Raw genomic sequence first — 8,933 nt, 5'->3', positions numbered from 1 at the left:
ACGGAGATTGGCCGCGCGGCGTGCTCGAGGAGCTCCTTCGCGCGACTGTAGGTGGGCGCCGCGGTGCCGCCGACGTCGACGACCTCAAAGCCGACTTGGTCCAGGGCGGCCGCGGCCGCTCCGAGCGGCTCCACGGACGCGACAACGGCGGGTTCGTGCGACGTCTGCAACGTCTGGTCGTCGACGTCGCCGGAGGAGGGCGGGCGGGTCCCGATCTCGACGTGGCTAAAGTGGCTCTCGTGCTCCTGGCCGCTCGCGTGGCCCGAGTAGAGAACGGAGATGATGTCGCCGTTCCTCGACTGCACGGTGCCGTAGTAGAACGCGGAGCGCCAGCCCATGCCGACCTCGTCGCGGGCCGCGGGTCCAAAGCGGTGCGCCTCGACGCGCACGAGCGCACCGCGCACGAGGTGCCGCGGAATCGAAGGAAGGGCCCACGCGAGTTCGCGGAATAGCGACGGTGCGCCGGCGGCGTCCAGCTGCTCCTCGCAGGTGAAGCCCAACGCACCCTCGGCGAATGTGGCCGTGACCAGGTCTAGACCGAGCTCGGCGCGCGCCTCGAGCGCGTCGGCGAGGTCGCCGTCGGACTTGGCCAGCAGCGCGTCGATCGTCGTCGCGTCGTGCGCGAGTCGCCGCTCGGCCCGTCCCGCCGCAGAAGAACCACAGCCCCGGAGGCGGTGGGACCGCAGCCGCGCGGGGCTCGAGAATTTCGCCAGGCAATTTGGGCACGCATGGGGCCGCAGGTTCCGGAACGTCGCCACGAGGGGCGCGCGTCTCGCGACGGCACGCTCTTCACGAGCCGCGTCTCGAGCCTCGACGGCCGCCTCCTTGGCGACGGCCGCGGTCTTCTTCTGGTCCGGCGACAAGAACGGCGCGGGGTTCACGAGCAGCTGCTGGTCCGTCGGCAGCGCCGACTCGCCGGGGTACGTCAGCGCGGCGGACGCGACGTCGAGCGCGTGGCGGTCCAGGAGGTGATCCGACACCAGCAGGGCCCGCGAGACGACGCGGCCCGGACCGATGCCGACGAGGCGGCCCGCCTCGATAGACAGGCGTCGCGAGAACACCTCCCACGTGCGCAGGTCCCCGCCGTAGGGGCACGCGTAGAAGTGTGCGTCGCCGATGCCCACGATCGACTTCCGCCGCTTCTTCTCCTCGGCCGTCAGGTCGAGGCTCCGGTCGATCTCGACGCGCATGTTCACGACGCCCGTGTGCCGTCGCGCGTCGCAGGCCGCCACGTACTGCGACGCGCAGGTCAGGTCGCTGCCGGCGTCGACGGCGGCGCGGAGCTTCGGCTGCTCGACGCCGTTGTCCGCGTCGACGACGTCCTTGCCGTGGCCCGAGACGGACGTCGCCTTGTACGTCGGGTACGGCGACTGCATGTTGTAGAGCGCCGCCGGCGTGGACCGGAAGTTGGACGCGCCGTCGGACATGTCGCCGGCGTTCGTCGTGAGCCACGGGTGCGCCTTCCGGTACTCGCCCTCCTCCGCGAAGAGCGTCACGGCCGTGTCGAAGCTGTCCTGCCTCGAGCTGTCGGACCACGAGCGCCGGAACGTGCGCAGGTAGGCCGGCCCGCCCTGGTCTGGGCTCGACGGAAAGATAGCCCACGGGACGTCCGGGTACTGGGCTCGCGTGGCGCTCGTCGGGTTGTTGCACGTGAAGGCCCGCCCGGAGCACGACACGCCCTTGTTGCCCTGGCCCTCGCACGTGCCCTCCATGTGTAATTTGGCCGACTGCTTGGCCCAGTAGTCGTAGATGGTCGTGTACTCGTGGTCCTTCAGCGTCGACGTGACGAACTTTTGGTACGGCGTCGTGCACACGTCCTGCGCGATGTGCCCGTGGTACGCACGCAGATCGACGTCGCTCTTGGCGACGACGCTGCGGGCCCAGACGCCGACGATCGACGCGTCGCCGTTCTCCTCGAGGACCGTCGCCCCGTCTAGATCTCCGCTCGCCACGCCGTCGCGGATCTTCGCGTCCGCGACCGCCGCGAGCGACCTCAAGTCGCCCATCAAGAACGCGTGGCCGTCGCAGGCCGCGCAGGATCCGTCGTGCTGCTCGAGGGAGCGCTCGCGCACGCAGTCCCAGCACGTCCAGCTGTCCGAGGACCCGCCGAGGTCGTTGTGGTGGCGCCGGATGCACTCCTTGTGCGCCGCGCGCGCGCAGTACGCGCAGCACAGCAACGAGCCCTCGTCGCCGTAGCAGACCATGCACTCGTCCTCGTGGTCTCGGCGCGTCAGCCGCCGCGGCGCGACGATCTCCTCCATGGTCTTCGGCGGCGACAGCGTCGACCCGTCCTTCCGGCCGTGGACGCAGGGCTCGCGGAAGCAGGGCTCGTTCTCCGAGGAGAGCAGGTAGCACAAGCAGTGCTGCGCGACGTGGGACTCCTCCTTGAGGTGGCTCCGGAACTCGCCGGAGCGGAAGCGCTCCTCCGCGTCGATCTGGTTGTAGAGCCTCTCCTGGATGGACACGGAGATCGAGAAGGAGCACGCCGCGACGACGCTCCGGAGGAGGTCGTAGACGACGAATCCGAGGTCCCTGCATTTCACGCACGTGCACAGCTCCGCCGTCAGCTTCGCATAGCCCGGGCCTGCGAGCAGCCCACGAAAGTGCGCCTCGGAGCTCCGCCGAAGGCCCGCGTCGGCGAGGCGTCGATTGAGCCGCTTCAACAGCCGGGGCACGCCCTCCTTGAGGAACCACTTCGTCTTCCGCCGGGCCGTGCTCGCGCCGCCGTCGGCCTGCACGACGACGGAGGGGTCCCGCAGGAACGCCGCCGTCAAAGCCGCGCGCTCGATGCCGATCCGCGTCCAGCCGCTCCGCGAAATCACGTCGCGCCGCGCGCCGGGGAACCGGTCCATCGCGAGATTCGCCGCCGTCTGCACGTCGTGCTTCGTGCAGATGAGCGAGTCCGCGTGGCGCACGCGGTCCGCCGGCACGCGGTCCTCGACGAAGCAGATCAGCCGGCCGGAGCCCGTCGTCGGGAGAGGTCGCACGTCGAAGCAGCCGACCTCCGACACCGCGACGCAGACGCCGCGGCGCCAGTAGTCGCCACGCCTAACCCCCTGCGGGAACTGCAGGACCAACACGTCCGAGCCCGTGGTAACGGGGACCACGCGGCTGACGAACGCGCGGATCTGGTCCCGCCAGCCGAAGTCCCGCATCCGAGGCACGATCGCGAGCGACAGCACCTGGGTCGCCGCCGTGTAGTCGCCCACCTGCGTGTGGTTCTGCCACGCCGTCGCGATGTTGTCCTTGAGCGCCACGAGCACGCGCTCGGACGCGCCGCGGACGCGCCGCCGCTTCGCCATCGACGCGTCGAACGCGCCGAAGACGACCTCGAGGCGCTCCGCGTCGCCGCCCGAGAGCAGGTCGGCGAGGCCATCGAAGCACCGCATCGCCGCCCGAATGTAATCCGCCTGACGCCTCGACGTGTCGTCGAGCGCCGACGGCGACGTCAGGAGCGCGTCGAACGAGCGGATTTTCGTCAGCGCGCCGCCGTCGCCGCTCGGCATGAGGAAGTCGACGATCCCGGACAGGGACCGCTGCATCAGAGCGTCGCGCTCGGCGAGGGCCGTCTCGGAGACGACGCGTTCCGCGTCCGCGCAGCCCTCGGCCCGTTCGCGCTTCGTCTGTTCGCGTTCGCGGCCGCGCTCCGCCTCCACGGCGACCTCTCGGGCGCGGGCCACGTCCGCCTCGAGCGCAGCGCGATCGTGCGCGCGGTCGCGCGCCGCCTGGTCGCGCACGGCCAGGGCGTCGGCGTCGCGCTCCTCGGCGCCCGCGAGGACGCCGGAGGTGTAGGAAGTCTCCGCGAGGGCCGCCGCCCCGGCCTCCGTGCGGACGGCGTCGCCTCGGGCGCGACTGGCGTCGCGCAGAGCCGCTCGTCGTCGCTCGTGGGCTAGTGCCAGACGCGCGGACTCCTCTTTCTCCGCCTCGGCGAGCGAGTCCCGCTCGCGTCGCACGCGCTCAAGCTCTCGCGTTTTCGTGCGCAGCGCCGTCTCCGCGGCGATCGCGCGGTCCGTCGCCGACGGCTCCGAGGGCGCCGCGCCGAGCGAGCGCTCCGTGCCGCCGGGAGCCGCCGCGCCTCGCCTTGGGCGGCGCGCGTTCTCGACGTCGAGCACGAGCCGCGACTCGCCGACGTCGCGGCCGACGCGGCCGCCGACGGCGTACTGGACGTCGTAGACGACGCCGGCGCCGGCGACGACGCGCGACGAGAGGACCGTCGCCGACCCGCCGTCGTCCCGGCGGCCCGCCACGACGAGGGGCACGGCCGCGACGGAGACCGCGGCGAAGTTCGGGAACTCCGCGGCGTCCGCCTGAGGTAGCGCGCGCGCCTCCTCGAGGGCGAGCGCGTCGGCCTTGTCGCGCGCCGCCGCCGCCGCCGCCGACTCGGCGCGCGCGTGGACGAGCTCGCGCATGGCGACGACCGCGCCGGGGACGTGGACGCCGCCCGCGGCGCAGCTCTTGGCTAACGCGCGCACGGAATCGCGCAGCGCGACGCACGCCATGGTCACGCCGCCGCCGTCGCACAGGAGCACGCCGGGCCCCTTCTGCGCGCCGCGCCGCTCCGTCGCCGTGTCCGGCGCGCACGCCGCGCCGACGAAGGGCTCGACGACGTCGGATGCCTTCTTCAGCCAAGCCGAGCACGATGTGCACTTGTAGCACGCCTCGGCGGGCACGACGGGCACGCGGCCGACGATGGCCGTGCCCGGCGGGGCCGAGCTGGCCAGCTGGGCGACCATGAGCGTGACGGCGTCCCTCGGCGAGAGCACGCGGACGTCCCTACGTGTCGAGTCCAGAGAGCAGACGCCGCAGACCGGCGCGAGGTCGAGGGTCGTCATGAGTGTCGTCGGGCGTTATCGCTCGCCGCCGGCAATGCTACTCGGGCGATAGCAGCCCGTGCGGCCTTCGAGGCGCCGGGAGGCCCGGGACGCGGGCGCCGCCATGGTCGCGACGGCTTTTGACTGAACGCTGCGCAGCCGCGCCCTGTCGACGTCCGCCGCCACAGTCTCTCGCCTTCTGGGCTGTCACAAGTGTGGGTGCTCACAGAGTGGAGGGAGGCCGGGACGGAGGACGGCGGAGGGCAGCGAAAGCAGCGAGCGCACGAGCAAAATGCCGAGCAACGAGGCCAACAGCCGGTATACCGGCGACCTGCGCAGATCGGCGTAGATCTCCTAGCTAGGCTAGCGCCGCTAGGTTTCAAGTTAGGCTATGGGTTTGCCGCAACTTGCCTCTCGAGAGAGACAGCCTATATTCTCTGTAGGTGGTGTCGCACTCACAACGTCAGCCCCGGCGAAAAGGCCCCAACTTTCGGGCGTGGCTGATCTGGACGGGCTCGGCCGGATCGGGCGCTGCGGCCGCGTCGGCATCGATGTCGACCTTGGCGGCCTTAGCGGCATTGGCCGCCGCCGTAGCCGCCTCCTTGTTCGCCTTGATCGACGCGTCGTCCCAGCGCTTCTCGACCTTGGCCGTCGCCTTGGCCTCCTTGGCCTTCACCGCGTCGAGCTTTTTCTTGACGCTGTCCGCGTTCGACGAGTTCTACGCAATGCAAGTATCTGGGCGCGGCCGATACTGTTCGATACGTTCACTGCAGCTGCCTGCGAGTTTCGTGAGCTCTAGCTAGTGTTTGTTCTGTTACACTTAGTAACAGCTTTGCTACCCCCCCCGCAAGAACGGTATGAGTCAAGTTTGGGGGCCATTGTGGCGCGATTTTCGCCTCCAATGTCTACCTTTAAGCTTAGCGTGACGCTGATATTGCAGTGTATATATCCGCCTTATTTATCTCACTGTATCTTTAGTTGGCAGATGCGCGTCGCCGTATCTTCCACTTCTCCTTATCTCACATCTAGCGAAGGCTCCCCTGGTGTTAACCAGCTGAGTGCCCGCGCTAGTGACCCTAGGCTACTAGGCGAGCGGACAGTTATATCTACCTAGTATTTAGTTGAAGGGCCTTACAATCCCCTGACAGTCTGACGCGCACTGTACAACGAGACTTCTCTCCACTTGATATTAAGTATCTGCAGCCATGCACTGAGGCAATGCAGTGTCCGCATGGGTGATTCGACAGAGGCATCCGAGTCGCGTGACATCGCGCTGCGGTGGCACTCTATGCTCCACCTCGCCTTGTTCAGGACCGAGTCGTCGGCGCGAAGCGGTGCTCGGGTCCGCTGGTTCCTCGCCGAACGCGAGAAGGCGCCGGCGCGCGCCGGGCGGAAGCCCGCCGGCTCCGACGCGAGCGTGGACGAGGCGCTCAAGCTCGTCGCGGCGGGCGAGCTCAGCCGCGCGGCGTCGCGCCTGACGTCGAGCGGCCTGGCGGACGCGTGCGACCCGCGCATCCTGGGCCAGCTCCGGGACAAGCACCTGCCGAGGCACGGCGCGCTCCCCGAGGTCGCGCACCTCGACGACGCCGTGGACTTGAACCAGAAGCTGGGCATGCTCCCGCGGCGGTCCGGCACGGGTTCGGACATGCTCCCGAACGAGCACCTGACGCTCGTTCACGCGCGGCTGCCCGGGCAACGTCAGGCGACGGCGACCATGGAGCTCGTCAAGAAGCTCGTCAAGAGCACCGGCCGCTCTACTTCGTCGACGCCGCCATACGCCTCCTAGCGCTCGTCAAGAAGCTCGGCGCAGCTGGCGACGCGCAGGACGTGCGGCCCCTTGCCCTCGGCAACGTGCGGCGCCGCGCGGCCACGGCTTTGGCGGCCCGGATCGTCGCCGCGGAGTTGGCGAAGAAGCTCTACCAGGTCCAGATCTCGGTGGGCGTCCCGAGCGGCGCCAACGCCTTGGTCTTCGGCGTGCGGGCCGGACTTCGCCTACGTCAATATCGAACGCCGACAGCCAGGTGCGCCACGCGTCGATCATGGACGCGTTCAACAGCGACCCGGAGCTGGCCGCCTACGCCCGCTTCCGGTACGCGTACTACTCGCGCGACGCGCCCATCGTCATCGACGAGCGCGTCGCGGACTTCGCTTCCTGCGAGGGCGCCCAACAGGGCGACCCGGCGTCCTGCGCGAACTACGCGTTCGCGACGCACGCCTGCGCCGTCGCCCTCGACGCGGAGCTCTGGCGGCCGGCGGCTTCGCCCGGTTCCAGGTATGGCACGTCGATTACCGGTAAAGCCCCGAGCCGCCTCGGTAATACCACGGTAATTACCGGTAATCCCGATTACCCGGGTAATTACCGGTAAAATACGCTGTACCGGGACGGCTGGAGGCGGTATGGCGGCTCAAAAGGACCACCGCGAACCCGCGTGTCGACCGAATTCTCTTTTACCCGAAGGCGCCGCACGGTCTAGCTTGCGACTCCTCTTAGGGCTCTAGGCACGCGGGCGCGCGCGGCGGCGGGGCGGGTCGTCGTCGTCGGACTCGGTGTCGGACTGGCGCGCGCGGACCGTGACGCGGAACGCGACCGCGACGGTCCGCGCGTCATGATCGCAGGCTACCCGTACTTGCGGGAGCTCGGCGCGCCTCGGTATTACCCGGGCCGGGAATATGGCCCTCGGTAATACCGCGGTAATTACCGGTAATTACCATACCGGTATTTTACCCTGAGATTACCCGCCCGGCTATAGTTCCAGGTCGACGACGGCATCGCCGGCAAACGTCGTCTTCCCGGCGCTTCGCCGGGACGCCGCGGCCGTACGATTCGCTTCGACAAGTGCTCGGCCAGGCCGCCTGGTCGCCATCCTTGGGCGTGGCCCTCGCCGTGCACCCGGCCCACGTCGCGGACTGCGAGTTCGTCGCAGGCCAGACCCAGGCCCAGGACCGGCCCCGGCAGTTCGCCGTCGTCCACGACGGCGGCATCCTCGTCTCCGGCGTGCCTATGGTCGAGCCCGAGTACGCCAAGACCCAGCTCGAGGGCAAGCTGGAGGACACGATAAGCTACATCAACACAGCTCCTGTCCTCCTGCTCGCAGGCGCTCTGGCTACTCGTGCTCTCGTGTCTGAGCACGCGCGCCGACTACTGGGCGCAGACCATGTACATGTCGGCGTCCCGGAGCTTCCTCGCGGACTTCGACACGGCCATCACGAGCGCGGCGAGCGACGCCTCCGGCGAGGCCGGGCCTTTGATCTTGGCCGACAATCTTGCGCGGAAGCGACTCCGCATGCCGATCCGCGGCGGTGGCGGCGGGCTGCGCCTCCGCGTCGGCGTCGCCGACGCCGCGTTCTTCGGCGCGGGCTGCGTCGTGCTGCCGACCATGGTCAACCGCCTCGTCGGCAGGTCGACGGTGGCCGGCTTTATGAACCAGCTCGAACCGGAGCTGGGTCAAGGGTCCTTCGACGAGGGGGCCTCGGGCCAGTTCGCGGGCCTCGAGGCCGCCGCGGGCTCCGGGTGCTCCACCGCCGTCGAGATGCTCGCGGCCTGGGGCTCCATGATCGCCGCCGTGGTCGAGGAGGAGGACTACGAGGGCCTCCTCGCGAAGCCCTTCGCCGACGCGGGCGTCGACGACGAGGGCACGCGCGTCCCCAAGATGCAGCACCGCCTGACGGCGGAGCTCGACAAGGTGGAGTCGAGGCCTACAAGCCCGAGCTCGCGGACCTCGCGATCGACGATTTCACCTACTGCGCCGCCGAGGCGGCGTGGGACCTGGCCGCGAGGGCCTGGCTGACGACGCTCCCGGTGGGCGGCGCGGTCATCACGAACGGCGAGTTCGCAAAGGCCGCCGGCACCTACTTCGGCGCAAGAGCCCGTGCATGATCCCCCCCCCCCCGTCCCGCGGCGCATCCAGAACACGTCGAGCGTCGTCGACGCCTTCGGCCACGTCTTTTTTAGCGACCTCAGGCTCATGAACCTCAAGAGCGCGCGGACGACCAGGGCGCGACGGCGTCGCGACCGTCATCGAGGGTTCGCTCCGCGAGGCAGGCGTGTCCTACGACCGGGAGGTCCCCGGCGTCTTCTCGGACCTGCTGCCCGTCGCCGAGGCCCACGGCCGTCTCAAGAAG

General features: G+C 69.5%; 3 protein-coding genes across 3 annotated transcripts in view; 1 reads left to right on the top strand and 2 right to left on the bottom strand.

The window, feature by feature from the left end:
- AURANDRAFT_66204 (hypothetical protein) overlaps positions 1 to 4,499 on the bottom strand; it is a gene marked incomplete at both ends in the record, with an annotated part of 5,054 nt that extends 555 nt beyond the window's left edge. Inside the window, one exon of the mRNA XM_009041310.1 lies at positions 3 to 4,499. Coding sequence (XP_009039558.1) covers positions 3 to 4,499 — 4,497 coding nt within the window. The remainder of the gene's footprint in view (positions 1 to 2) is intronic.
- Positions 4,500 to 5,274: 775 nt separating this feature from the next.
- AURANDRAFT_66203 (hypothetical protein) lies at positions 5,275 to 5,690 on the bottom strand (the record flags this gene model as incomplete). Its single annotated transcript, XM_009041309.1, has 2 exons — positions 5,275 to 5,529; positions 5,640 to 5,690. The coding sequence occupies 2 exons, from the start codon at positions 5,688 to 5,690 to the stop codon at positions 5,275 to 5,277; spliced, it is 306 nt and encodes a 101-aa protein (XP_009039557.1).
- A 352-nt stretch (positions 5,691 to 6,042) lies between these two features.
- On the top strand, positions 6,043 to 8,599 carry AURANDRAFT_66202 (hypothetical protein; the record flags this gene model as incomplete). Its single annotated transcript, XM_009041349.1, has 3 exons — positions 6,043 to 6,448; positions 6,735 to 7,135; positions 7,907 to 8,599. 3 exons carry the CDS (start codon positions 6,043 to 6,045, stop codon positions 8,597 to 8,599), a joined length of 1,500 nt encoding a protein of 499 aa, XP_009039597.1.
- Between the last annotated feature and the right edge of the window lie 334 nt (positions 8,600 to 8,933).

The sequence above is a fragment of the Aureococcus anophagefferens genome (assembly GCF_000186865.1).
Source record: "Aureococcus anophagefferens unplaced genomic scaffold AURANscaffold_20, whole genome shotgun sequence".
Classification (NCBI taxonomy): domain Eukaryota; class Pelagophyceae; order Pelagomonadales; family Pelagomonadaceae; genus Aureococcus; species Aureococcus anophagefferens.
This window is presented reverse-complemented; position numbering and strand designations above follow the sequence as displayed.